The sequence below is a fragment of the Balaenoptera borealis genome (genome assembly GCF_965194805.1).
Source record: "Balaenoptera borealis genome assembly, chromosome: 13".
In the NCBI taxonomy this organism is placed as follows: Eukaryota; Metazoa; Chordata; class Mammalia; order Artiodactyla; family Balaenopteridae; genus Balaenoptera; species Balaenoptera borealis.
The window spans coordinates 88094386-88121858 of record NC_138870.1 but is presented as its reverse complement, the minus strand read 5'-3'; the positions used below and the strand labels follow the sequence as shown (position 1 = coordinate 88121858).

The 27473-nt window shown below is 41.1% G+C and overlaps 2 protein-coding genes across 6 annotated transcripts; one reads left to right on the top strand and one right to left on the bottom strand.

Annotated features, from left to right (window-relative positions):
* The first annotated feature begins 49 nt into the window (after nucleotides 1-49).
* On the top strand, nucleotides 50-12716 carry UQCC6 (ubiquinol-cytochrome c reductase complex assembly factor 6). 4 transcript variants are annotated; one of them, XM_082349961.1, is made up of 4 exons: nucleotides 50-199; nucleotides 543-660; nucleotides 5120-5223; nucleotides 11683-12716. In XM_082349961.1, exons 2-4 carry the CDS (start codon nucleotides 553-555, stop codon nucleotides 11720-11722), a joined length of 252 nt encoding a protein of 83 aa, XP_082206087.1. In that variant the 5' UTR covers nucleotides 50-199; nucleotides 543-552; the 3' UTR covers nucleotides 11723-12716. The 4 variants fall into 4 exon arrangements, 3 of the variants coding, with proteins under 3 accessions (XP_082206087.1, XP_082206086.1, XP_082206088.1); XR_014233226.1 differs by lacking the exon at nucleotides 50-199 and adding an exon at nucleotides 7581-7884 and having other exon boundaries at nucleotides 221-660; XM_082349960.1 differs by lacking the exon at nucleotides 50-199 and having other exon boundaries at nucleotides 218-660.
* Nucleotides 9903-26997, bottom strand: HSP90B1 (heat shock protein 90 beta family member 1). Of its 2 annotated transcripts, XM_082349890.1 has the most exons (18): nucleotides 26819-26997; nucleotides 25707-25809; nucleotides 24863-25004; nucleotides 24190-24306; nucleotides 22463-22794; nucleotides 18382-18493; nucleotides 18036-18155; nucleotides 16647-16763; nucleotides 15007-15144; nucleotides 14845-14922; nucleotides 14645-14710; nucleotides 13906-14175; nucleotides 13381-13626; nucleotides 12723-12859; nucleotides 11321-11399; nucleotides 11074-11229; nucleotides 10691-10813; nucleotides 9903-10197 (listed from the first exon to the last, which is right to left on the bottom strand). In XM_082349890.1, exons 1-18 carry the CDS (start codon nucleotides 26865-26867, stop codon nucleotides 10168-10170), a joined length of 2415 nt encoding a protein of 804 aa, XP_082206016.1. In that variant the 5' UTR covers nucleotides 26868-26997; the 3' UTR covers nucleotides 9903-10167. The 2 variants fall into 2 exon arrangements, with proteins under 2 accessions (XP_082206016.1, XP_082206017.1); XM_082349891.1 differs by lacking the exons at nucleotides 24190-24306; nucleotides 24863-25004; nucleotides 25707-25809 and having other exon boundaries at nucleotides 26819-26973.
* Nucleotides 26998-27473: the final 476 nt, after the last annotated feature.

Genomic DNA, 27473 nt, shown 5'->3' with positions numbered 1-27473 from the left:
AAAAAGACAAGACACTTGCTCTGGCGGAAAGCCCCACTTCCGTCCGGGTCACGTGCCCACGCCGGCAGTGAAACGGCTTTCCGGTCCGGCGCGGCCCTCATCCCCTGCACTTTCGGTCCGATCCGCGGCCGCCCGCTCCGTCTCCGGAGCGCCCTTTCACCGTCCCCTGATCCGCTTCCGAGTGCCAGTGCAGCTCAAGGTACAGTCTCTCTCGGGGCGCACCCCTAGGCTGGGCAGTGCGGTCTGTAGTGCCTCTTCTCCCAGGGGTTGCTGAGCCCCGCGGGAAACCTTCGGGTGCGACCTGCCGCTCGCTCCGCCAGAGCTGCCTTTGAACTCCAAAGGCCCGGCCTCGCAACTAAGAACCCGCGGCCGTCTGGTCTTCCGCCTCCAGGGGGCGTTCGTGCGCTCAGCGCCCTCGTTTCATGGTTGAGGACCCAAGGGTTCTGACTCCGCCCCTGCGCTGCAGTGGGCCTCGTTTACCCCCACGGCTTGGTGGGGACCTGGGAACGTTCTAACATCGCCCGCTTTCCCTCCCCCTTAAGCCCGCCGACCATGCCCGCGGGCGTGTCCTGGACGTCCTACCTGAAAATGTTCGCCGCCAGCCTCCTGGCCATGTGCGCCGGCGCGGAGGTGGTGCACCGGTACTACCGGCCGGACCTGGTGAGTGCAGGAGGGTCCCCGCGCCTCGCTCCTGGACCACTTCATTTTCACAGCAGCAAAAGTGATCTTGAAATTAGGAGCACGTCTGCCCGGGCCCTAAAACCTTGTGGTGGCATCTCATTGCCGTTAGAGCAATACATGGCCTGCTCCTACACAGTCTTGAAGTTTTACACGGTCTGGCACCTTTCTGCCACTGGCCTTATCTTCTACTGTTTCTTATTTGTTCCCTCTGTTGCAGCCACACCGACTTCCTTGCTGTTTCTCAAACTCGTCAAGCCTGTCCCAACCTCAAGGTCATGCTGCTTCTCTTCTTGGAATGCTTTTCTCCCAGATATTGGCTTGGTTTACTTCTTGAAAACTTCAAGTCTGTGCTCAAATATCTCCTCTAGCAATGAGGGTTCTTTGTACAGCCCCCAAAGGATTCCTCCTCTGCCATTCTGTCTCAGTCCTTCGTTTCTGATAGAGCACTTGTCACGATTTGCAATTATTTTATTCCTTTGTCTTTTTACTTGTTCTTTGTTTCCTCCACTAGAATGTAATCTCCAGGAAGGGACTGTGCCTGTCTGGTTCGCTCTTGTATCTCAGTCACCTAGAAAAGGCCGTAGAATGTATTGATAGTAGATGCTTAATAAATATTTGTTGAATGAGGAAGGCGTGAATATAGGCATTCAAAGGAGGGAGGAATTTTAATTAATTTTAATAAGCATTCCCGGAAGTACAGCTGAGAATTACAGGTACTTTTGAGGAGTTATGGTCTTGGGGAGGTGGAGGCAAGGAAGTACAGTGCAAATAATTCCAAGAGTGTGCTCCGTGTTATGCTGTGGGCGTGAGTAGAGTGTTTGGAGCACAGCGCAGGGAGCAGTCGTTTCTGCCTGGACTCTGGACAGGTAACACAGAACCAACTGTTCGTTCGTTTCTAATTTCAGTGAATTAGCACTACAGTTTTGGAGGTGTTTATTCTGGTTTTCGGAAGAGGAAACTGAGGTTCAGCAGAGTGAAGGTGATTTCCCGAAGTCGCATAGCTTAATGACGATTTGAAGCCCAAGCTTTCTGTTCAGTGTTTCTCTTTTTTGAACCTGTTAATGAAATAATACAACACCCTTGGAGTTTTCCAATTGAATTCAAGCATGTAGGGTAAAAAGTGAAAATCCCCCCGCTGATAACCCCCTTTATCCAATCTGCTCCCCAAGGTAACTACCATTTGTTGGTTGGTATATCCTTCCAGACTTTTTACTGCTGTTGAATACACACACACACACACACACACATACATAGAGTGTATGGGGTGTTTTTCCCCATGTAAATAGAAATTCATATACACGTTTCTCTGCGGCTTGCTTGTTTTGGTTAATGTCTGTATGAATAGATTTGCTTATAGCCTTTTTTCTTTCTGGCCACTGAATAGTATTTCATACTATAGATATTCTGTATATTATTTACTCAATTCCCTATTTACGTTTAGCTGGTATCTAGTTTTTGTACAAACAATGCTGCAGTAGCTCTTTCTTACCACTTTAGACTGCTTCTCTTGAATTCTGCGGAGGCATCAAGGATACTTAGTGGGGACAGAAAGGGGTTAGAACCTTCCACAGAAATGCAGTTTGGTCTCTAGCTTGTGCAGGAGTAGACATCAGACAGGCTTTACAAAGGGAGGAATGTCTGTGATTTGACCCTGGGAAATTTGCCCTTTCGTTCACCCATATCATAAGCCAGAATGTGCAAGGGTTGTTACCAGCAGCTACCTGGACCTTGGGATGTGGCAGCGTGAAACCAGAATCTCTAGAAGGGGCATACTGAAGTGTCTCAGGCCACCTCATCCTGATTGGGTGGTGACATTGGCAGTGGGGCACCTCTGTAGGGACTTGTAGGCCAGGGCTGGCTGTGTGTAGGAGGCTTTTGGCTTTACTAACATTTAAGGAATTTATGTTCTTTACCTATGTCTGTTGGTATTGTTCCAGCAATTACAGTCACTATTGTAACTACCACCAGCCTTTGCAGGAGTCTTTCAGTCTCTGCAGCTAGAGGTCTGGGTGGATTCTAGAGCAGAGGAGACCGGAAGGGCTGCCTAGGGCTTGTGCTCAGTGCTGTCTTAAGGGAGGAGCTTTAAGGGCACCTTTTCCTCGTCGTCCAGCCCAGCTCGTCTCATCAAAATAGAAGAGGAGGCAAAGACTCAGGGCGGATGCTCCGTCCTGGAATAGAGTGCTTTCTGCTCGAGCTTCCCTTTTGCATTTCCTTTTACTCTTGCATTACTTGTACTTGTTCTGTTTTTCTTAATTTATAATCTGTTTACTATTGGAGGCATAGCAGGTCAAAAGACACAATCTCTGGACTCATTTTACAGCATTCATTTTTGGTTGTCTCCAGACACACCCATACACACACAAACTGCTATTTAGAACCTCTGCTGACATTGCTAACTTTTGATGCCAAAATCACTTTACTCTTAAAAATTGGATGTAAGTAAGAAGTGCTACCTTTCTTTAAATCAAAGTTGAATTGTCATTTTAGCCAAAAAGTGGAAACAATCCAAATACATATCCATCAGCTGGTGAGTGGATAAATCGATGGTATTTATATCCTTTTATTTTTATGTTTTTTTATTTTTTGGCCTCACCGCGTGGCATGCGGGATCTTAGTTCCCTGACCAGGGGTCAAACCCGTGCCCCCTGCAGTGTAAGTGTGGAGTCTTAACCCCTGGACCTCCAGGGAATTCCCCAGTATATCCTTGTAGTGGAATATTATTTGCTCCTAAAAGGGCATGAAGTATTGATATATGTGACAACACCGATGAACCTTGGAAACATGCTAAGTGAAAGAAACTAGTCACAAAAGACCACATGTTGTCTGATACCACTTATATGAAATGTCCAGAAGAGGCAAGTCTGTAGAGATGGGGCAGTGGCTTGCTGGTGGTGGTGGTGGTGTGTGGAAATGGGAGCCACTGCTAATGGGTTTGGGTTGCATTTTGGGGTGATGAAAATGTTCTAAAATTTATTATAGCGACGGATGTGCAACTTTGTGAATATACCAAAAGCCATTGAATATTTATTTATTTATAATTTTATTTATTTTTATTTATTTATGGCTGTGTTGGGTCTTCATTTCTGTGCGAGGGCTTTCTCTAGTTGCGGCAAGCGGGGGCCACTCTTCATCGCGGTGCGCGGGCCTCTCACTATCGCGGCCTCTCTTGTTGCGGAGCACAGGCTCCAGACGCGCAGGCTCAGCAGTTGTGGCTCACGGGCCCAGTTGCTGTGCGGCATGTGGGATCTTCCCAGACCAGGGCTCGAACCCATGTCCCCTGCATTGGCAGGCAGATTCTCAACCACTGCGCCACCAGGGAAGCCCAACCATTGAATATTTAAATAGGTGAATAGTATGGTGTGTGAATTATATCTCACTAAAGCTGTTACAAGTTAAATAAAGCAAAATCACCTTTTTTTTTTTTTTTTTTTTTTTAAAGACTGTGGTGTGGGATGGAGTTTTTGTTTTTTTTTTTTAATTTATTTATTTATTTTTGGCTGTGTTGGGTCTTCATTTCTGTGCAAGGGCTTTCTCTAGTTGTGGCAAGCGGGGGCCACTCTTCATCGCAGTGCGCGGGCCTCTCACTATCGTGGCCTCTCTTGTTGCGGAGCACAGGCTCCAGATGCGCAGGCTCAGTAGTTGTGGCTCACGGGCCTAGTTGCTCCGCGGCATGTGGGATCTTCCCAGACCAGGGCTCGAACCCGTGTCCCCTGCATTAGCAGGCAGATTCTCAACCACTGCGCCACCAGGGAAGCCCCAAAATCACCTTTTTAAAAAAAAAAAAAAACTTTATTTATTTATTTGGCTGTGCTGGGTCTTAGTTGTGGCACGCGGGATCAGTTGCGGCATGTGAACGCTTAGTTGCGGCATGCGGGAGCCAGTTCCCTGACCAGGGGTCGAACCCGGGCCCCCTACATTGGGAGCGTGGAGTATTAACCACTGGACCAGCAGGGAAGTCCCCAAAATCACCTTTCTTGAAGGCAGTTTTGTATTTTTTTATCTACTGCTTTATGCTTTGTGCATAATGGGCTGGGCACTTACTGTTTTTGAATAAATGAATTAATTCCTAATATCTGTTTTCTGTGCCAGGCACATGGTAGAGAGGTCAGTAAGTAGTGCAGGAATGAATTTCCCAGTGTGGAAAGCCTTGTTCAAATTCGTGATCTGTCAATCGATAACTGATGCAAACTTTCCCTCTGTGAGTCCTTTAGTACTTAAGACGTAGCCCAGATGATAGAGTCATGTAAATAGAGGGCTAGAAAGTGACATAGATCAACTGCAGGTTCTCATAATAAAGATTTATCATTGAGTAGCTGGGGGCTTTTTGTTCTTTTTTACTTTTTACTTTCTTTGATGTTTTTCAGGTTACATTTAATTACAGTCTTAGAAAGCATTGGTATCTATATATTTTGTTTGTTTTTATTTTTGTTTTTTATAGACAATACCTGAAATTCCACCAAAGCCTGGAGAACTCAAAACAGAGCTTTTGGGACTGAAGGAGAGACAACATGAACCTCAAAATTCATCTCTGCCAAGAACTCTGTGAATAATATTATGAGAATTAAATATGTATTTTTAGAATTTACTGAGTCAAACTACTTGTGTTTAAGCACTAATACAATGCTAACTGCAAGAGGAAGTGCTCAGCAGGTGTTAACTGATGCATTGAGATTTAGTTATGGTTTGACTAGTGTTTCTTGAAAACTGCCAAAGCTTATATCATCAGCTCCTCTAATGTGGTTTGATAGATACCTAGTCTTAAATATCATGTGAGAGAACATATTTGCAGTGTCTCCTACCCTTATAATTCTGGTTTATTTCTCTGAATTAGCTTGACTATAACGGCAAATGGGAATTATAAATTAACTATAATAAAAGTGACATTGACCATGAATGCTTAGGGTGAGAAGTTAACATTTCTCTAAATATTGGAAAGTACTCTTTGTACTTTATTTAAATATTTAAAGTTTGAAGTTCTTTTAGAGTTGTATACATAACAAAATTATAAACAATTGTGACTTGGACGGTCACAAGTTCTCTACCCCCAAATTTGAGAAACCACTTGGCATTTAATTTCTCTTATAAAATACTAAAATAACTGATAAACATAAATGAGTATTGTTATAGGTTGAATTGTATCCCTCCAAAAGATGTTGAAGTCCTAACTCCCAGTACCTGTGAGTGTGTATTTGGAAATAGGGTCTTTGCAATTGTAATGAAGTAAAGATGAGGTCATTAGGGTGGACCCTAATCCAATGTGAATGGTGTCTTTTTATAAGAAGAGGAAAATGCCATGTAAAGACAGACACACAGGGAGAATGCCAGGTAATAACAGAGGCAAAGATTGGAGTGATGCAGCCACAAGCCAGGGGACACCACCAGAAGCTAGGAAGAGACAGGGCAGGATTCTAGCCAGAGTCTGTGAGCATGGCTCTGCTGACACCTGGATTTCAGACTTTTGGCCCCTAGAACTGTGAGAGAATAAATTTCTGTTGTTTTAAGCCATCCACTTAGTGTTTCTTTGTTATGGCAGCCCTGGGAAACTAATACCAACGTGTTAGCCCTTTTCTGAGTCTATGAAAGCAGTTCGAAAGTAATTTATAGAGCAGTCAGCTCTGTGTTCAGGACTATTTTTCCAAAAGAAGTTTTTAAAAATTCTGAATTCCTAATGACAATGTCTAAGCTTATTCTTAGCCAGTTACCAGATTGCTACATGATAGAGATCTTTGGGGTCAATGTTGAAATCTTAAACTCCTAAGTGCAAACAAAATGCTTTTGTTTCTCTCCATAGTCAATGCCCTTTTAGTTTAACAGTATAAAGCAACTAAATGAAATGGTTTATTTCCAGACTCATATACCAGATTTTTCTTTTCCACTCTGTGTCATTTGGTACTTTATCATATGTTCCCAGCACAAAGAGAATCTTCAATTCTGTCAGTGACAGATGAGCAGTACCCTACCCTAGGAAAACAAGGGCTGGGATTCTGAGGTAGAAGATGGGCTTTTTTTTTTTTTTTTTTAATAAATTTATTTATTCATTCATTGATTTATTTATCTATTCATTTATGGCTGCGTTGGGTCTTCTTTGCTGCACGCGGGCTTTCTCTAGTTGCGGCGAGTGGGGGCTGCTCTTCGTTGCGGTGTGCGGGCTTCTCATTGCAGTGGCTTCTCTTTGTTGCAGAGCACGGGCTCTAGGCACTTGGGCTTCAGTAGTTGTGGCTCACGGGCTCCAGAGCACAGGCTCAGTAGTTGTGGTGCACAGGCTTAGCTGCTCCGCGGCATGTGAGATCTTCCTGTACCAGGGATTGAACCCATGTCCCCTGCATTGGCAGGCGGACTCCCAACCACTGTGCCACCAGGGAAGTCCCCAGAAGATGGACTTTTTAGTTGAGACTGATTGCTGTTTGCTGATACTTTATTTACTGTGCCCTTGTGCACGAGACTTCCCTTCTCTGTATCAAATTTCACAGCATCATTAACTGAATACATTTTTCTTGAAAAAAAATTGTATACTTTACAAATGGTGAAGCTTGCCACAGCTGCCATTGCAAGGGCTTTATATCAAACTGGAAGAAGCCTATTTTTTTTTTAGTTAAAGGGATGTAAAACTGTTTTCCTAAATATTAATTCGGTCATTCTAGTCGAGGTGCTTAACTTCTGCAAGTAGTTGGAATTCCCAAAGGCTTCAGGGAAGGATACTTGATTTAGTATCAATCAACAAGAAAGAGTCATGATTTGAACCCAAATCTCCTACAATGGCTCCATGAAGGTGAAAAATTAATTGTATAGCTATTAAAATTCAAATGTACCAAAAGTAAAAATGCCATCATTTCAGTAAGTGCTGATTCTAAGTAACTTTAACCAAGGTATATATTATATATATTTTTTCCTTTTTTAAGCTGACCCCGTTGTGAAAAATGGACATTATGGTGGGTGTAGAAATGTGGCCTCCAGATTCCCAGGAAAAGGCTTGTCACCCCAGCGCTGAATGCTTGTCAGCAAGCTCCCTTCACTTGCCAGCTCCTGCGGGGACGGCCTCAGCCAGCACCACCGGGCTCAAAGCTGCACAGCACAGAGGGGCCGGCGACTCTGAGGGACCCCGGTTCAGCTCACTTCCCCGCACGGTTGACTGAGGCTGGTTTTGGACTTGCCTTGCTGCTCAACTTCTCCTTCTGTTCAGTCTCCTTTCCTCTCCTTCCACAGGTGCTCATCCAAGGGCACTCCTTCGTAAATATTCTGCACACTGAACTCCATCTCGGTGCTTCCTGGAGAACCAAATCTGTGACAAAAACCAAGTATTAAAAGTAGAACTAGATTAGTCCTTAATAAAGCTGTGAGGGAACAGTTCAAGGCAGCTCAGTTGTAACCCGTCAGATGATTTAGACCAGTTAAACAGTTGTAGTGCAAGGTGTATATGGCATAGCTGCATAGCTGCCGGTTTCTGCCAAAACCTCAGGGAGAATGATGCTTTTTATGCTTCCTGATGGAAACAATGGAAATTTAGAATTTGTAATTGGAAGATTCTGAGGAGCAGAAGTTTCAGATGTCACAAATTTAATGCGACCTAATGGCTTTAATTTTTATGTCTTAACAACCTTCACTAAAAGTAGTAATTTATAGTGGCCAAAAAATTGGAAACAAATACTACAACTAATAGCTAATATAACATTGTATCAGGAAAGAAAGCTATACCTTAACTGATAGCCTGTTTCTCTATGACTGAGCTCCCATTTTCTTAAAAGGGAAAAGAAGCAGGGCAGATTTTTAAAAAGATGATTGTAGGCTATCTAGTAATTTCAAAGTGATTATTGCAAACTAAAAAAAGAGCTTGATGGGGAGGGGTAGGAAGCATATAATGATTAGAATTACAAGAAGCCTAGAAAGTGTCCTAGATTATCAGGAAAATTGTGAAGTGCTTAACAACTTTATTGTACATAAAATTAGGTTCCACAGAATTTTCTCACACACCATTATCTCTGAATATGCAAATGAGTGACATTTTCTCTCCCTAGCCAGTTAAAAAAAATACTATTTCAGATGGCTATATTTAGAGAAACCGTTTCTCCTATAACACATTTTAAAACAAATTAAACAGCTCGATGAGGATCTTCACTCAATATCTGTAGTTATACTTGTGGTAGGATTATAGGTGATTTTTAAAAGATAGCCTTTTTATTTTGGAATAAATTTAGATTTACAGGAAAACTGCCAAGATAGCACAGTACTTGTATCCCACTGCCTGTTTCCATGAATGCCCTTATCTTTCATGACCATGGTACACATCACATATGCCAGAGCTAAGGCACAAATGACCTATGTCCCAGACTCTGGATTTCACCAGCTTTCACCCAGGTTACTACATTGCATTTAGTTGCCATGTCTCCTTAGTTTCCTCCAGTCTGTGACTATTTGTTTTTTTGGGTTTTTTTAACATCTTTATTGGAGTATAATTGCTTTACAATGGTGTGTTAGTTTCTGCTTTATAACAAAGTGAATCTGCTATACATACACATATATCCCCATATCTCCTCCCTCTTGTGTCCCTCCCTCCCACCCTTTCTTTGGTTTTGACCTTAAAAAATTTTGAAGAGTACTGTTCACATATTCTAGGTTAGGTTAAGGTTAGGAAGTTTTGGAAAGAATACCAGAGGTGAGGTACCCTCCTCATCACATCAGGGGGGTACATGACATCCCTGGTGATATGAACCTTGATCACTTGGTTATTAAGGTAGCACTTGCCAAGTTTCTCTATATAAAGTTACTGTTTTCTCCTTTCCATACTCCAGAAGACAGTCATTAAATCCAGCCCACATTGAAAAAGAAAAGGAGGATTAAGCTCCACTTCCTAGAAAGGAGAGCTTCTACATGTATTATTTGGAATTCTTCTGTAAGGAAGAGTATGTCTTCTATGGGTGATTTTTAAAGATAGTTTTTTTTTTTTAAAAGATAATTTTAAAAAACCACTTTTCTTTAGTAAATATGAATTATTTTTGAAAGGAAAAAAACCCAAGACACATGATCTAAAAAATGTTTTTCTTTTATTTTGTATCTATATGAGATGATAGATGTTCACTACTTATTGTGGTGATCACTTCCTGATGTACATTAAGTCATTGTGCTGCACACCTTAAACTCATACAGTGCTGTAGGTCAATTATATCACAATAAAACTGGAAGAAAAAAAAATCAATGAATTATGAAAAGACAGGCAAGACACTGAATGTTTGGGATCTTTTTTATTTTTATACACATGACAAGATTTTACACCAATAGTCAGTTAAATAGTACAAATTTACATTCATGAGGAATGTTAAAAAAAAATTCAACTAAAAAACCCACTTCTTCCTGTGACCCAAAATCCCAACATTTTACAGTGCAGGGGAGAAGGGGGCTGGGGGGGAGCATCCAAAACAAGTCTCTCCCAAAAGAAATGACTTAAATTTCACATTCCCTCTCCACACAGGATCCAAATGGTGACAGTGTAATTTACAGTTCATCTTTTTCAGCTGTAGATTTCTGTGAAAACAAAAATCAGAAGACATTAAAAACCAGCACAACAAACCTTAGCTCACAGAAGGTTCATGTATGGAAAAAACAATTGAAATGGACCCAGCCTATCCATTAACTTGAGCTGTAGGCTAGAACCTCACCTAGCTAATCTGCAAAATAACTTAGAACCCAACAATAAGATCAACAGTCCCTGAACACAAACAATCAAAAATTTAAAATAGCCTAATGTTACTATAGTTAAGGCAGAAGCAAGTGGCAAAGAACACAGAAGCACCGTGGGCTAAGGAACAATCTGCTTAATAACATCTCAAGAATGGATGGCTAACCTAAGGGAATAAAGGAAGTGGGAAGATCAAAGTACAAACTTTAAATAAAGAAAAAAGGGATTTGCTCCAGCTTTTGGATTTGATAATTAGATGACTATTTATTTCTTGACTTCTGTAACAGTCCTAACTTTGCAAGAACTAAAATTGCAAGTCCCATTCTTGGTTTGTTTTACCTTTGCTGTTTCTTGTTCTTCCTCATCCGTTCCTGCATCCATTTCTTCATCATCGTCTTGCTCTGTGTCTTCTGCAGTATCCTCTGTTGTTTCTTCAGGTTCTTCTTCTGGTTCTTCTTCCACCTAAGGGGAACATTTATGAGCCTATTAATGCACTGAACACCTTGGATCTATTTTCACTTTGCTCATTTAAATGTATAAGATCATAATTAACCTCACTCTGGTTTATCCAGAACTGTAGAGTCAATCCTCTAATTAGAGTTAACAGTCAAGCTAACAAAGGGAGACAGACAAAAAAAGGATGTAAAAGGGGGAGTTTCTCATTAATTTCTAGCATTGTGAGTGACACTGGGGATTCAAACATTCAATAAATTACTTCAAACCTTTGCATCAGGGTCAATGTTTAAGCTGAGGCGAAGCATTCTTTCTATTCTATCTCCATATGCTTTAGTGTCTGGTAAAAGATATCCTGACCGCAGTGTTGCTGTTTCAAACAAAACCACAGCAAGATCTGAAACTGTTTTGTCATCTTCATCTTCCTGAAATGGAAGAAGTCACACTTGATTAATATTAAAGGGTCCAAAGCAGTCAAATTAAAAGACAAAGGAGTATGGCTATGATATTGCTCACCTTAACTCGCCGAAGCATGTCTCTGATCAGTGGGTGTCTGGGGTTAATTTCAAATGTTTTCTTCTGGCTGGCATAGTAACTGTTAGAGTAAAAAAACAAACATATCGAATTTTAGGGTCCATGCATTTCCCTTACTCTATTACTAAGTTACATAATTACAGAGAACAACTTTTTGAAAAATCAACATGCTTATATATTGTTACATCATGCTTTAAATGTGTGTGGTTAGATGAAACAGTACAATAATGAACTCATTTACTAATGAATCCCAAGTGCCTTTGCTGAGTGGATGAACTGATTTAATGTCCTGTTCATCCCCTCTTAATGTATTCACTATCTTAATTGCATCTGTGTCTCCCCAGAGTTCTGGAACAGAACAGCCTCTGGGTGCTGCTCAAGTAACACCTTCTCCACGATGCCTCAACCTATATGGTTCTAAGAAAAACTGCTTCTTTACTCTGAAGTCAGCTGCAATGCCTTTGGAGTATACCTTCATCGTCGTTAGCATCCTACCATCCCGTGACTGTTCTCCCTCCTACAGCTGCATGCCGAGGACAGGGAGAAGCCCCTCTCCCTACATCCTGGTATAACCTATCGTACACGCGGGACTTAGAGGATTATGATTTGTCATCCTGACTAGTCTGAATGTCACATTTTATAAATATTACACATTGGTGAGTCACGTTAATTATGAATTATAGATATATTTTTAAATGGAGTTTGGGGATTGTGACAATGGAAACTACACTTAGGAGAAGAATCCTTAAGCTAGGCCTGGGGAAATAAAGTATGATGATTAGATAGCTAATAAGAAGATATTCCAGGTAGAAGAGAATAAAAGCAAGGAAGAAGTCATTTTCAAAGCTATTGTTGTGACATTAAAATAAAAACTTGAAATACATAGTTCTCGAAAATAAAGGGCACCAAAGACCCAGTGTACCTCCAGTACTTGGCCCGTGAGTTCAAATACTCGTTAACTTGTGCACCCTCTACCCTTTATTTTGTGGAGCATACTTGTTGGGGGTGAAAGGGGTGATTAAAAGGATTTAACTCCTTTAAGAAATATAAGTGTCATTAACTTCATCTGTAACTATTATCTAAAAATGTAAAAGTCCAGATACCAGGCCAAGCATATAATCTAATGCCGAAAGACATTATGTGTAACAGATTAAGAAAATTTCCATCTGTAGATAAAATACTATAAAATAAATCACAACTTCAAGACCTTTTCTTTAGCAATCTAATGTAGCAATCTAATCCCTTTGTAAACTTATCTAATATACAATAGACAGTGGTGGACACTTAAAACCCCTCAGTTCTTTGTAGAGAAGCTGCCATTATCTTCTAAAGGATGGCTGGACAAGAGCTAACGCCTCGGCAGGACTTCCCTGAGGATGCTTACTTTGTAGAGATGTCCTTGCCGGTCTGGTACGCTTGGGCTTTCATGATTCTCTCCATGTTGCCAGACCATCCGTACTGGCTGGCCACGAGAGCACACGGGGACTCTGTCAGGCGCTGAGAGACCACAGCCTTTTCAATCTTAGGATAAGGAAACCAAAAGTTAGAGATATATAAATATCAACAGTTAAGGTCGTTAAGTAATTGCATTTCAACTCCTTAAGGGCTCATCGCTTAAGATCATAAACGGAGGCAGATCAGAAAAGTACCTCTCATTCAGATTTTTAGGAAACTGTCATTTAATAATCTGAATTTTTCAGTCATAAATAAATACTTAAACATCAACTTTTAGAAACATTTAAAACTTAAGTTTAACCGGTAAAAATTTAAGCTATTACAAAAACAGTATTAAATTATGGAAAACTTTCAATTACAAAGGGAAAAAACATACCCACCCACAGGATAACACTTATCCTTTCAATTCTTTGTAGCTCATAAATTTTAAGCTCAACCTCCCAATAATTTAACTACAATATTAAATGTTGTTCTGTACAACTTTTAATGGTTACAAAAGTACCAGCTGCAAAGTTTAATTTGCTGACATAACACATTTTTTAAAATGTAGATGCTAGAATTTTCACAATTTCTAATTTCTAGAATACCTTGTCCTTGAGGGCTTTATCTTTCATCCAATTGAGCAGAGGCTCAAATTCTTTCTCAATTGCTTCACGACTCTCCTTACTTTTCTCACTCTCATCAAACTTCACTCCTTCCTTGGCAACATTCTGGAACCTCTTCCCGTCGAACTCAGGAAGAGCCTGAATGCAGTATTCGTCCACAGGTTCTGTGAGATAAATCACTTCATATCCCTTTTTCAGAAGTCGCTCAACAAATGGAGAAGATTCAGCCTACAAAATTAAGAAAGTACCAAAAATTTCCAAGTCTGGCCTTGGTATATTTGTTCATCCTAGTAGCTACATTTATGTAGTACCAGCAACCCCATTTTACAGGTGGAGAATTAAGAGGTGCAGAGAATATAAATGACTTTCTTCCTATCAGTGACTGACAGGCCTCAAACCTACTTCAGTTTATAATTATAAGTAAGTTTTCCTTTTTTTTCTTTTTTCCCTCAAGAGTTGGCTATAAATCCCCAGCTACATACCAGGACCAGTTCAAGTTCACCTCACCTCTTTTCTGCTGGACCCAGCCATGAAGTAGATTTTGTCTTGCTTCTCCTTCATTCTTTCCACATACTGGTCTAGACTAGTAATGTCACTTGGATGATGAGAAGACTGGAATCTAAGCAGTTTAGCAAGACGTGTTCGATTTGAGTGGTCTTCTATCACACCAAGCTTGATGTTGGTACCAAATTCTTTCCAAAAAGTATCATTGTATTTCTCATCAGCAATCTTCTTGATCATGTCCAGGGTTTTACGGACAAGTTTCTTTCTAATCACCTAAACAAAATCAAAGAATAACTTTACAGAAGCTCATCGCAAACTTTTGAGAACCTACAACACGTAAGGTAGCAGGGGAGTACTGGTGAAAGATACAGATGCTGGTATTTATCAAGGGGCGGGGAATGGTGAGTACTCCTATGTCAGATGGAGCAGAAACTAAGTTGTCACTGGAAACAGTCACAAGATTGTTTTAATGTTTATATTCTAACTTTAAGACCAGGTGGTGGGCATATATGGGTATTCACTGCTCTTTCAACTTTTCTGTATGTCTGAAAATTTTTTATTATAAAACGTTGGGGGGAAAACAATCAGATTCTCAGGATTTGATCATTCCAGAGTAAAATTAAGTTCTTTATCTGAAGAGCCAAGGACTAGTCTCAAAACCTGGGAACTCCACGAACGGAGTCTTGTTCTCTGAAGCCCAACCAAAGAGCAAGGCGACCGGTCTCTTCCCAGAGACACTCACCTTAAGCAGTTTATGTTGCTGAAGAGTCTCACGGGAAACATTCAAGGGGAGATCATCTGAGTCCACCTTCAGGTGGCAAAAGAAAGTTCAGTTAGCAATAAAAACACTGGAAAAAAATAAAACCAACCAACCCAAAGAAAACGCCACTTCCAGACCCCCGCTCTAATCCCCTCTTCCCCCATTAACCTCCAGATACTTACAACACCCTTGACAAAATTCAGGTATTTGGGCATCATATCATGGAAGTCGTCTGTGATGAATACTCGGCGCACATACAGCTAAGCAGAAACCAAAAAAAAGGTCACTTTCTGGAAATCATACTTTCAAATTTTAAACTCAGTTTATACCATTTAAAAACCCACCTTAATGTAATCGCTCTTCTTAGATCCATATTCATCAAACAGACCACGTGGTGCAGATGTGGGTACAAATAAAATTGACTTGAAGGTAACTTCCCCTTCAGCAGTAAAGTGGATATATGCCATGGGGTCATCGCTTTCCTAGAAAGTTGGTATCTTAGTCATTCAAAAGGCACAGGAAAAAGGCAGCGCAAACGCTAAGCAATTTATTATGTCATACACATTCAGTTTAACATTTAACTAACAAAAAAGTACCCTTACCAAAAAAGTGGAGGTGGGGGGCAAGGAGGGAAGAAGAAACAATTAAGATTGCACTTCTAACTGGCTGGACATGGTTGTTCTGATGATGACTGTCAATAATATTACTCTATCGCCTAAACCTGGGGAAGGATGGATGAGTCTAGGTTCCACACATGTAAGAGAACAGGACAGGAAAACTACCACCCTGCCTAAATGACAAAATAATATACAACATTTCATGAGTGTACTGTTCAACCAAAAAAGTACTCAGGAACAGGATTCTTCCATGAAATTTGGAACAGCAGTGGATAAAAAGAGGTATGTAAATAGCTATGAAGCATAAGGACAGAAATTTCCTGCAGTATACATTACCGTACCCACATATGGCTACTGAGCACTTGAAATGTAGCTAGTCCACACTGACATGTGCTGGTTAAAACACACACCAGACTTTGACAACATGGTACTAACACACACCTCACAAAAAAACCAACCAAACAAAAAAACCAAAAAAGGAAACAACTCAATATTTTATACTGATCACCTGTTGAAATAACACTGTTGGGTATGTTGGGTTAAATAAAATATATTATTAAAAGTTAACTTCACCTGTTTCAACTTTTTAAAAAATGTAGCCTCTTAAAGACTTAAAATCACACATTGCTCACGTATTTCTTATATAGCTGCTTGAGCCGAAAGTACCTTTACATATGCACTAGGACTTTCAAGTTCACGGGAATGAAAGTAGAGGCAGAACCAAGGGAAAGTTTTTGGAAGTAAAGCTGAAAGGATGGTTGGATGTTAAGGTAAGGAAAACAAAGGTTAAGTAACGAATCAGCAGATGGAATAGAGCATAGAACAAATACAATCACAGAACGTTAAGTTTCCTTTAGCCGTGCTAAGTCCACTAAACTGTTCTCTTTTGTGCAAGATGTTTGAGGAAACGTTAACTTGAAACAATTTTAGTCAATGCTAGTTTTGGATTCTAAGAGTTACAAGAAATGATCAGTAAAAGAAAACAAAACATTGGCAAGGAAACAGATTTAGTAATTATTCCTAGGCATATTATGACCTCAAAAGAGATGTTTGATGTTGTAAACAAGCTCTTCAATATTATGTTAGAAGTCATTCAATAACATGGTGTTAGGTCTTACAGGTTCTGTAGTAGAAATCAAGCATGTACCTAGTAGGCAGTTCTATATCTTTTTTTGTAGCACAGACCACTTGGCAATTTGGTGAAGCCTACAGATTCCTTCTCAGAGTAAAATTTTTTTAATGCATAACATAAAATACACAGGATTAAAAAGGAAACCAGTTGTGTTGAAATAGTTATAAAACTATTTTTAAACATATTTTTGATTTAGTAATGTTTCACTATCACATTATTCTAAAATAACGCTCACCTTTGAGAATGATTTGTAGAAAGCTTTGTATTCATCATCCTCCACTTCTTTCGACGGTCTCTGCCATATCGGTTTGATGTCATTCATGAGTTCCCAATCCCAGACAGTTTTTTCAACCTGAAGTTACAGTATTTGATTAGTCTCTCCTAGCAGATATACCAGTGGTATCAATAGTTATACTATAGTAACCACAGCTTTAGAACATTTCAAAAAAGTACTACTATAGGAAGCACCAAAGGGTACCTATATTGTAGTATGGTTCTTGCCAACTGGATCAAAAAAAAATTTTAGAAAGTACTTCTGTCAACACTTAAGACTGTTATTTAATACAACAAAGACAAATGGTTATTCATTATAATTGATAACAATCCAAATAAGGTTTTCTCAGTTATTTTTAACAAGCTAAAATGTTATTTCTTGAAAATACCTGTTTTGAGTTTAGAAGGATATACATCTTATGTATTTCTATTTCATGACTTATAGAAATCCAACATCTTACAGTAAGTATTTCTCAAAATCCACCACCATTATTTCCATCTACTCTACTACCTAAGCAGACCAGAGAAATAATCTTATAGTTGATATCTACATGACAAAAGAAGATGCAAAAAAGCTTTTTAAGATTTTAAAATTCAAAACATATCATAAGCCATCAGTCCTGGGCAATATATGGAAGTCAGAGAACTTCATAAAAATGATCTGCATTTGCTACTTAAAATTTTCTAGAGAGAGAGTGATAGAGTGTGTGTGCACGCACGCACACACAGAGTTTGGTTTTAAAAGCTGGGCCTACGGACTCACTCCTTGAAAAAAGAAGACCATTAAGAACTGAAGCTTACCTCAAATCGGTCTGTGCATATTTGGGTTTCTGTGTTTTTTCTTTTTTTTCCCTACATCTGTGTTTTTTCTAACATAAGCTAAACAATATTTTTTACCTTAGTTCTCCCCTCTCCCTGGTTTTATCAAGATATAATTGATACACATCACTGCATGAGTTTTAGGCATACAACATAAAGGTTGAATTACACATATTGTGAAATGATCACCACAATAAGTTAACATCCATCATCTCATATAGATGAGAATAAAAGAATAAACAACAATTTTAAAAAATGGACCAAAGAAAGAAAAGTTTCTCCTCATAATGAGAACTCTCAGGATGTACTCTCTTACCTTTCCTATACACCATAGAGCAGCGCTAGCTCTACTTGTCATGCTGTACGTGACATCCCTAGTACTTATTTACCTTATAACTGCAAGTTTGTACCTTTTGCACCTTCTTCCAACACCCCCCCACCCCCGGCAACAACAAATCTGATCTCTTTTTCTCTGAGTTTGGTACTTTATAACCTAAACAATATTTTAAGTAGGAAGATAAACCAGACTTACTTTTTTAGTTTTTGGTTTCTTTTCTTCTTCTTCTTCTTCTACTGCAGCTTCATCATCAGATTCTTCTTTTTCTTCTTTTGCTGCTTCTTCTTCTTCCATGGGTTCCTCAACAGTTTCAGTCTGTTGAAGTAGAAAGTAGAATTTCGGTTGAACTCATTTGTTTAATAATTCTGATTTCATCTATAGGATATGAAACAAAATTACAGCTGAAAATATCGATCTTCAGTAAGAAAACACTGAGAGTATCCCATATTGAAAGAACCATATTTAACGTTCATTCTTTCAGTGTTAAATATTCAAATATGTGCCAAGGTAATACACATACATTGTGTTCCTACAGAGTTACCTTGCTGCTCCATACATAAATAGGAAAGTTTATGAACTGTGAATATTTTTTCACGAGACTTTTAATTGTATCCAATTCAAGGTAATCAGATGCTTCTTCTTTTAAAACAAGGCTGCAAAGAAAATAAGACGTTTAGAGACAGACATGATGGTTTCAAAGATCTGATCATAAATTTGTCTAAATACTCATATGACTGTAATAGCCAGCAATTCTGTGTATAACCAACAATGTCCCCATTATCCATGTTAAGAACTCTCATCACCGATAAAGGTTTGTGAGCTAAATATGCCAAATATGGGTATGGTAAAGGAAGAACTTTCTTGCACTCCCTCAGGTGGAAAATATTTTTAGTTCCAAGTAAAAAAATGAAAATGTTCTCAACCTTCTCAATGTGCTGGATGTTTTTCATTTGAAGAACTGAAATCTTAAGTTAGCTGAAGGTGGGAAATCACTGCAATATTCTGGAGAAAAGTAGAATCATATGCACTCTGATAGCTACTCTAGAATCAAGTGATTATTGTAGTTAACCCCTAATAAAAACATGTTCCTTAAAAAGAGCTAGAAAATTAATCTGAACTATTGTTTACATTTGCACTAGACAAGAAAACAGTAACCACCTGTTAAATGTGACTATTTACATAAAAGTTAAAATCAGTTCTTTAGTTATACTGCCACATTCCAATAGTCACATGTAGCTAGTGGCTACCATATTGGACAGAGCAGTGATAAAACATTTCTACCACAGAAAGTTCTACTGGACAGCACTGGCTTAGATAATTACAATACCAAAAATTGTAGCACTGCTTCCTCTTCTTCCTTACCACCCGTTCTGCAAACACCTGCTCCATCCACCAAAAATAATAATCACAACATACTCTCAAACACAGCACGTAGTTGTGATGTTTGCGCTCCCAATAAATATGGGCAATGTTGTATCCATGGTTCTCTGCCTGCCTCAGAAAGCTTATAGTTTAGTAGCACCTGCCAACAAGTAGACAGCACATGATGACACAGCCTAGTGAGGGGACTACACCTCTGGTCTTGGAGCATACACATTAGTGATCCGAGCTTAGTGGAGAGTTGCATCAGTTTTGGATGCAAACTGAAGCTGATGGTTAGACATCTTAGTTAGAGGTATTTAAAAGGCAATTAGACATATGAGCCCAGGGCCCCGTAGAGAGATCTAGACCAGGGGTTGGCAAACTCTGGCTGGCACTCTTATGAAATTTTATCAGGATACAACCTCATCCTATATTGTCTATGGCTGCTTTCAAACTAGAATAGGAGAGTTGTGACATGTGACAGATCCTATAGTCCACGAGCTTAAAATATTTACTAGCTGATCCTTTAAGAAAAAGTTTGCTGACTCCTGATCTGGACTAAGAATATAGATGAGAGAACCCTGAGGAGGAGCTGGAACCTGGATCCAAGACAGTGGTTCAGACTGCATGAGGGACATGGGATAACGTGAAAGGGCTGAAACTGAACTTTTGAAGAAAGAGAATATCAACATTTAGGCAAAGGAAAGTTTAAAAAGATGAAGCTAGGTACTGAATGGATTGTTTTAAGGTATGAGCAATAGAATGCAAATTCTGTAGAAAACACAAGAGAAAAACTACAAAAAAAAAAAGAACCTATTGCTGGGAGCCATACCAACTAAAATAACCCTGAATCCACTGGATTTAGCAACAAGGACTACTGGTGACTTATTTCAATGGAAAGATGGTGGATAAAGTCAAAACACAGTGGGCCAAGCTGTGAACAGAAGGTGAAGTAGCAACAAAGGCAAGTATGTTTTTTCGAGAAGCTCAACAGTAGATGGGGGAGAAAAAGAGAGTGCATGCCTGACAGTAGCATGGGGCATGGCACCACCTGCCTGCCTCTGCTCCTTCTCCCAGAGACTTCAGTACGTTTACACTCTGATGGGAAAGAGGAAGGTGTTCAGGAAAGGCTGACTTTAAAAGACATGGTAGGAATCAGTTTATGCTTAGTCTCTGAGGAGGTGGCGTGAGAGACAACAGATGAGAAGCAGAGACTAGCTTTGGGGAGAAATGTAGAATACTCCCTTCATGGTAGTAGGAGGGACAGAAGCAATTTTTACAGCATTTACAGGATGCTAATTTCATGATCTCATTTAATCCTCACTAAATCTCTCATAAGGGTACAGTGGTGGTTAATTTAGGGGTACAGACAGGAGTAGGGAGGAAATTGAATTGTCTGATGGTTTCTACTTTATTAGTCAAACATAAGATGAAGTCATATGTATGCAGGGCAAGATCCTAACCTTGTCACTTCCTTGCCTTTGCTCTCCTTTTCCCTTTGGCCATTCTAGACTTTCAGTTCCTCAAATGGGCCTCTTGCCTCTGGAACTTCCAACATGCTGTGCTTGCTGCCTAGAATATCTGAACCTAATTTATTACCATATCAGAAAGACCTTCTGATAAGGGAGGTATCCCTTAACTTCCTTTCTGGTATTTGCCACTCTGAAATTATCTCATGTTTTTTCTTCCTTAGTCGAATGAGCCACGTGAAAGCAGGGACAGCAACTGTCTTATTCGCCACTGTAGCCCTAAACCCTAGCAGGTAACAGGCACTCAAATGAATATCTGTTGAGTGAATGGTTGGGAAGGAGGGCTTAAAGAAAAGAGGTAATTTTGCCAAGGAAAGGAGAACCTGTTGTAAAATTTCATTTACTGACCAACCATCCATGCTACCTACCGTATGAAACCATCCTGATGCCCCTTATTCATTCACACCAATACCTGCCAGCCATGCGTTAGGCTCTGGGAATGGAGCATCAACAAAATGTTTGCTCCCGTGGAGCTTCCATCTAGATGTCTCACCTGTCTCTTAGCAACCTAAGACATTAGCACCTCTTGGGACATCATTTTCTATCTCTTTCTAGTTAAAAGATGTGATTTACCTGTATTCTCCTACCACCTAACAGAGAGGGCCCTGGGGTATAACTGTTAGGGATGCCTCCTAAAGAGATCAGGAGGTGTGAGAGGCAGGAGAAGGTACATTTAGAACAGTAAATTAGTAAAAATACTAAAATGCAGTTGTCTAGTTTCATGAAAGGAAAATCTCTGACAATGAAGATAGGAAATGTCTACTGGGATGAAGAAAATTGGTCGAAATGATAGATGTATGCTTGTTTCCTACTTGAATATTAAAAATCCTTAATGTTGAGAAAATTTTAAACTGAATTAAGAAAAAAATCAAGGCTGGAGGCACATTTTCACTTGGCAGAACTGGTCAAGTCAACTGACCTCTAAATTGGAATTTCTTTATCTCTAAGATGGAGAAAAAAACCAAGAGGCAGAAAGCTGCCCTGTCGCCTGTCTGTGTCACACTTCACAGTGCTGCAAGCACCAGGAGATACTGGGCATAAGATCTGTCTCATCGACACCAGCAATAGGTACTGGCTTAAAATGAATTCCATATCAAATTCAATAACTAGTAACTATCCTCGAATGAGACATTTTCTTCCAAAGAACCTTCATAACTCTCTTCAAGTCCTTTATCTGCTCCTGTGCTCTCCAACCCGCCCCCAACCCTGGCTACTGTCTTGGAATGTTTTCAACCGTTACCCAGGTTACCCCAAGAGTCTCCTCTCATCCAGTCCTGCCATCCTCCACACCACCTTCAGAAAACTTTAAAAAAGTTCATCAGAAATTCCATCAGTAACTGCCACCACCTGAAAGGAATTCCTTGAATCTTGTACACATGCTGTGCCACCGCCATTACCCATGATGCTCCACAGACTGACACCACTTCTCTAAGTCCCGCTTACTTGGAAAACCTGGACAAGCCACTTGTCTGGGAGGCCCCCGATCCGCCTTCTCCCAGAAGAGCTAACCCTTCCTCCTTCAAGCCCTCCATACACAGCGGCCACCATAACTCTGAGTCTGGCCCTTAGCAAGGCCTCAAAATACTTCAAGTGGTGAAAACTGTTCAAGTTCCTCATTTTTAGAGGCAAAGAAATTAAGGCCCAGAATAAGCCGTTTGCTCAGAGCCAGAACTGGAGAATCAAGATCCTCGTTACGACTATTAATTCTCATTAGGAATTAGTAATACTCACGTAATTGTCGTTCCCCGTCCTAGAGTGTTTCCTCTGGGGTCAGCAATTACAGAAAATTCATTGGAGTCGGACTCCCAGATGTGCTGGGTGTCGTTGTTGTGTTTCGACGTGACAATAACTTTATCTGCTACGAGGAAGGCAGAATAGAAACCGACACCAAACTGGCCAATCAGTTCTGAAGTTGACTGGCCATCTTCTTGTGCCTCAGTCATTTTGTTTAAAAACTCGCTCGTCCCAGATTTGGCTATGGTACCAAGGTTTTTAACCAACTCTTCCCGGGTCATTCCTACACCAGTGTCTGTGACATGGAGCAGGTTCTTCTCCTTGTCACACTAAAACCAAGACAAGAACAATACAGTTATACTTGCTCAATACTCATGATATAAAAAGGAAATACTGAGCTATATATTGAGAAACTACCAGCTTTGGACCACATCAATTCCAATACAGAAAACAAAACTGAGCTATTTTCCTCCATATAGTATTTTATGGCCTTTTCAAACAGCGTACATCTTAAGCACAAGCATCTTTATAGAGAGTAATTTTAAGTTCAGTGTATTTGATAAAGTATCCATATAAAGAGGGCAAGGACTGGTCTAAATGTCAAAGGGCATAGATAGACCTAAACGAAGCAAGCTATTTATGAAAAAAAAAAATTCAAGAAAGATAAAATTTTATGTTTCACCTATTTCTTTGATAGAAAATAAAAGGATTCAAAACTTGAATGACTTCTGTCTTTGGAATCTGTGGTGACCAATGTTCTTCACTAAACATTCCCAGCTCTCTGCCTTCCAGAAATACAGCAGGAATATACTTCCTCCACTTATGGCTGGATAAGGCCATGCGACTAGCTCTGGCCAATGAGTTGCAAGTGGGAGTCAGGAGTGTGGCTTTCAGGCTGGAGCCTTTAATTGATGCGAGACCCTCCAAGCTTTCTCTGCACCGTGGCAACCAGCTACACTTCAGATGGCGGCTGCTCAATCAGCCTGTGTCATAGAGACGATGCAAAGCAAAGGCCACATGCAGCCCGCGATTGATGATTTAAGCCAGGGGTTGGCAAACTTTTTCTGGAAAAGGGCCAGAGAGTATTTTAGGCTTTGTGGGCCATACGGTCTCTGTCAAAAGCAGTCACAGATAATACACAAACGGGCATGGCTGTGTTCCAAAAACATTATTTATAAAAACAGGACTTCCCTGGTGGCGCAGTGGTTAAGAATCCGCCTGCCAATGCAGGGGACACGGGTTCGAGCCCTGGTCCAGGAAGATTCCACATGCCACGGAGCAACTAAGCCCGTGCTCCACAACTACTGAGCCTGCGCTCTAGAGCCCATGAGCCACAACTACTGAGCCCTCACTCCACAACTACTGAAGCCCGCACACCTAGAGCCCGTGCTCCGCAACAAGAGAAGCCACCGCAAGAAGAAGCCCGTGCACCGCAACGAAGAGTAGCCCCTGCTCGCTGCAACTAGAGAAAGCCCGCGCGCAGCAACAAAGACCCAACGCAGCCAAAGAAAAAAATAAAATAAAATATAATGTTAAAAAATAAAAATAAAAACAGGCAGCAGGTCAGATTTGACCCACAGGCCATATTTGGCTGACCCCTGATTTAAGTCCCTGACACTTGGGAATTAATTGTTATTGCTCCTAACCTAGCCTATCTTGACTGATATGGATTCTCTATCTCTAAGAATTCTTTCTAGTTAAAAAGAAAATTGTTCTAAGCTTACCTTAATTTTAACCGTTAATTCCTCATTTCCAGCAAGAGCATTTTCATCAGTCAGTGATATTAGTCTTATCTTATCTAAAGCATCAGAAGCATTCGAAATCAGTTCTCTCAGGAAAATCTAAATGGAAGCCAGATTTAATACACTTAGATTAGCCTCAAGGTACACGAGACATTAAATTTAATGTCAAACTCATTTTATTTCTACTCTGTACTCTGAAAAAGCACTCTTTAAGGACTAGACTTCTATGGTACAGAGGTGGCTTTACTCTCCTGGTAAAAGGAGGTACAGCTCTTTACACAAAGGCCTGTGGCAGCTATAAGGAACACCTGAACCGGTGAGAGTAGTTAATACTCTATTTTCCTTCTTAATGACCTTTATGTATGCAATACTCGAGGCTTAGTTTGTTATAACTGAACTTAAGACTCACAACTATTTAGCAGGCCATGAACACAATTGGAGGGGAAAGGGAAAAAAAAAGAAGGGAAAATGTTCAGCAACCCTCCCCCAAACACACACAAATAGGTATCTAGTAGTGATTCTTGTACATACTGGGTTTTTAAACTTTGCCAACTACTTGCTTGGAATTGCTATGTCAGCACATTCACTATGAAAGTTAACAAGTTAGCTACCATACAGAAACAAAACAACATTATCATAACCACACGTTGCTTACCTCTTTATTTTTATACAATGAATTGATGATAAGTTTCATCATTCTGTTAACTTCGGCTTGGAAGGCAAACTTTTCTGATTTCTCTCTAAGTTCTCTTATTTGGGATGCATTTAATCCATCCAACTGAATAGCTTCTTCCTCTCTAAGGAAATAAATTTGATCAACTAATAATGCATTACTTAATTCCCTCCAAAAATATAGGCTCTGTGATGAGAGCACAGTGATCTCTTAAGGTTGTCTTAACGGTTAAAAGGCTAAAATGCAAACCTTTATATTACTAGTCTACCATCTCATTATTATTTTATCACAGTAGTACATTACCTTTAACAGCAAGTTGGAAATACTCTGTGTTTAACATTGTCAGAAAAATAAACCCAACTTCCCTCTCCTAAAAAGCAAAGTCACACTCATTTATGTTCCCTCACAGGGAACCCTCTGCCTGGGAAACTTTGGCTTCTAAGGGTCTACAAAAGTTTAAGTCCTAAGAAGCCGAATCAAAACATTGCTCAACTGACAGAATTCCTTTTTAAAATTACTAAGTGTACACACTGAGTATAAAACCAAAGGAAAAGCCTTTTCTAAGGTCTTAGGAAGGCTACAGTGCTAGCATTCTGAAACAGTTATCAAAATAGTTTTCAAGGGAATTCATCTCATTTTGACCAGGCATTCTTAGTGGCAAAGTGAGACGATAACTATGTATGCACACACTTGCTACCCCTAACGCTTTCTCTAGTTAAATTCAGAGTATTAAACTTCATCTGGATCTTTTGAGAAGAGATACAAAAAAGCTACTGTATTCCAAGTTCCCAAGGGGTTATCTGTGTAGTTTCAGAAGAACACAAACCTCTGTACTACTTCATCATCTGTCCTTGAGCCTTCTCTACTTTTACCCAGATCTTCTTCCACTGTCCCATCCACATCCACTTCATCGTCAGCCTGGACAGACCCTGAAGGCAGATTTAACACCAGAGAACTCTTAAACATCGTTGCTTCATGTACTTCTCAGAAGAAACAAGATCAAACAGGGCCAGCGTAGTAGTTGCAAAATCCACTTGGCAAATACGGGAGGGGGTGATGGAAGAATGGATCCACTGGTTTAAATATCCAATGTAAACCCACGTAAGCGTATTTCTTATGTAAGTTCAGATACTGAGGTCTCCCAGGAGATTTTGAAATACGGAGGCAGCCATCACTTCTAAAGGGTGGCCCTGGGATCCTTTATAAATACTGTTTAGCAGATTCGATTCCAGGGCCCTTCTACATTCACACGTGTTGCCCGCAGGCCGAGACAAGGCCTCCAAACTGACCATGCCAAAACTTAGGCCTTCAATATCACAAGTCAGAACACGAAAAGGATTTGTGCAACCTCTAGCGAGGGGAACTGAAGGGCCCAGGGCCTGAGAAAGCGAAGAGACGTTAAGAGATTTTAAGATGTTAAGGAGCTCGAGCAAAAGTGAGTCAAACACGCTGACACTGCCGGTTCGCTGCCCCCGGGCCTCACGCTCCACAGCCCAGCGGCTAAGAAAGGAAACTCGCGTTGGCGAGGCGTCGAAGCCTGGGGGCGGGGGGGTCCTCAAACTCTGATGGCCAAAGGTTGCGGCATCTGACAAAAATCCTCCAGAAAGGGCACACACAATGCTCCCGGGGGGGGGGCGGGTAGGGGGGCACGAGCCCGAGAGAGGCCCCACCGCGAGGAAGCTGAGCCCTCTAGGAGCGGATACTAGGAGATGTGTAAGGGATTGAAAAGACTCCGTTCTCCTTTTGTCTTTCCAGAGGAAAGAGAAAGTAAACGAAATCCCCTGAGCCTCTTTCGAGGAAAAGTAATGGACACCCCATAGACCAAGCACAGGCCCGGTAATCCCCCTCCCGGGCTCAACGCCCCCAGAACCTTCAAGAAGAGGCCGCGCCTGAGGAGGGGGGGCGTCCAGGGGTGCCCGCTCCTCCAACATCACTCACCGAAGGTCAGCAGGACGCAGCAGAGGCCCAGCACCCACAGGGCCCTCATGGCGCACGGCCGGTGAGTCTCAAGTCCCCTTTGATCGCAGGAGCCGCCTCCGCCCCCCGCCACGCCAGGCTCCGATCCTCACACCTCAAGCCTTGCAATCCGCCCACTAACCCCAAGCAGCTCGAGCCGCTTTTCACCCCCACTTCTCGCGGGCGGGGGACGGGAAACACGAACCCACCAATCGTGCCGTACCACGCACCACCTGTACCCAATGGGGACTCGTGGGGGGGACCGCAGTCCACCAATCGGAGCTGTCCAGGTGCGGTGTCCAATGCCCGAAGCGTGGCTCCTTCCGATTGGTCAATCCTGGCTCCTTTTCTCCAATCAACTGGTTCCGCGGGCCCCTCTTACGCGGGACCGCCCCTTTGCCTGGGTTGCTCTGGTCTCTAAGGGAAACCATCCAATGAACGTCAGCACAGAACACATCCCTCCTTGCGGAGAGGTCACGCGGAACCACTTCCGGATCCTAGAGCGCGCTTACTCCGTGACCAGGGGAAGCGGTAGTCATGGCAACGCGTTCTTCACCTTTCCCCTGTCCATGCGTGGGGTCACGTTGGGAATGATTCCAGTGCGACTTTTCGCAGTCAGCTTTCTATCTGGCAGTGC